The sequence below is a fragment of the Cucurbita maxima genome, unplaced genomic scaffold (assembly GCF_002738345.1).
Source record: "Cucurbita maxima cultivar Rimu unplaced genomic scaffold, Cmax_1.0 Cma_Scf00030, whole genome shotgun sequence".
Lineage (NCBI taxonomy): Eukaryota > Viridiplantae > Streptophyta > Magnoliopsida > Cucurbitales > Cucurbitaceae > Cucurbita > Cucurbita maxima.
Genome location: NW_019272046.1, coordinates 2,081,855 through 2,082,870, shown reverse-complemented (window position 1 = coordinate 2,082,870; position 1,016 = coordinate 2,081,855). Strand labels below are relative to the sequence as shown.

Sequence of the window (1,016 nt, the reverse complement as noted above, 5' to 3'; positions counted from 1 at the left end):
TTTTTTTTTTTTTTTTTTTTTTTTTTTTTTTTTTTTTTTTTTTTTTTTTTTTTTTTTTTTTTTTTTGTTCCAACTGTCCTGTATCTTCCATCATTCCTGAGTGGAGAACTTTTTCTGCCCTTAACTCCTTCAGCCTTGAGATCTAGGGATATTCTCTTTAATTTATCTTATCAATGAGATGTTGTTTTGTATCTTATATCTATACCTACCAGTTATGTTAGTAAGTTGCCTAGGTATTTTGTATTGCACTTGTCCACCCACTTGCTTGTACAGCAAGTCTGATTTTTTTGCTTGGCATCCCAAACCTGTTAATAACATGGACATTTACTATTTCCAGAACAAAACTTCCCAAAAAGATCTTTCTCTGTTATGTAACAGATGTTCTCATATTCTTGCTGCAGAGAGAACATTGTCGGGAGCAACGCGAAGCTGCTATAGGGAAAAGGTAGCTGACAGAACCTTATCAGCAATGCATTAGGACTGTACATTTCATCTAGGTTCCCCATACTCCGATCTTTTTATGTGGGATTTTCTCTTATCATTTCTATCATTCAAGAAATAAAGATAAAGAAAATGGGATAAGAAAGCACTTTGCTTGCTAACTGCAGGATTTATTGCTTGTTAACACTTGAACTGGACCGTGGTTCATGATTGATATTGTCATAATCAACCTACCTTCCCTTCTATGCCTTCTTTTTGTGATTTTGTTGATATCTGCTTTGCTTGATCAGTTTGCTCTGCCAATGATACAGACATGCTAACTGAGTCTCTATGTTCTTTCTTGCACATAGTATTGGAAAAGAGGTCTGAGAATGATGTTCGTTCTTACTGTCTATGCTCACTATTTTACAAATTCAATTTTTTCAATGTATCATTGTACCATTCAAGTTTTGATGTAGGTGGGGACAAAAATAGTTGTTTTCGAGATGGATGCATATTTCACTCTGGTAGTTTTAACTTCTTACGTTTTGAAGGTGGGCATTTACATCTTTGTGATTCAAATGCGAAATATACTC

The 1,016-nt window shown here is 34.3% G+C and overlaps 1 protein-coding gene across 2 annotated transcripts in view; it reads left to right on the top strand.

Moving 5' to 3' along the window:
• The window catches only part of LOC111466268, a 6,151-nt gene extending 5,440 nt beyond the window's left edge, over nucleotides 1-711 (top strand). For both annotated transcript variants that reach the window (XM_023110877.1, XM_023110878.1), the window contains exon 3: nucleotides 402-711. In XM_023110877.1, the coding sequence (XP_022966645.1) occupies nucleotides 402-449 (48 nt within the window). In that variant the 3' untranslated portion in view covers nucleotides 450-711. The remainder of the gene's footprint in view (nucleotides 1-401) is intronic.
• Nucleotides 712-1,016: the final 305 nt, after the last annotated feature.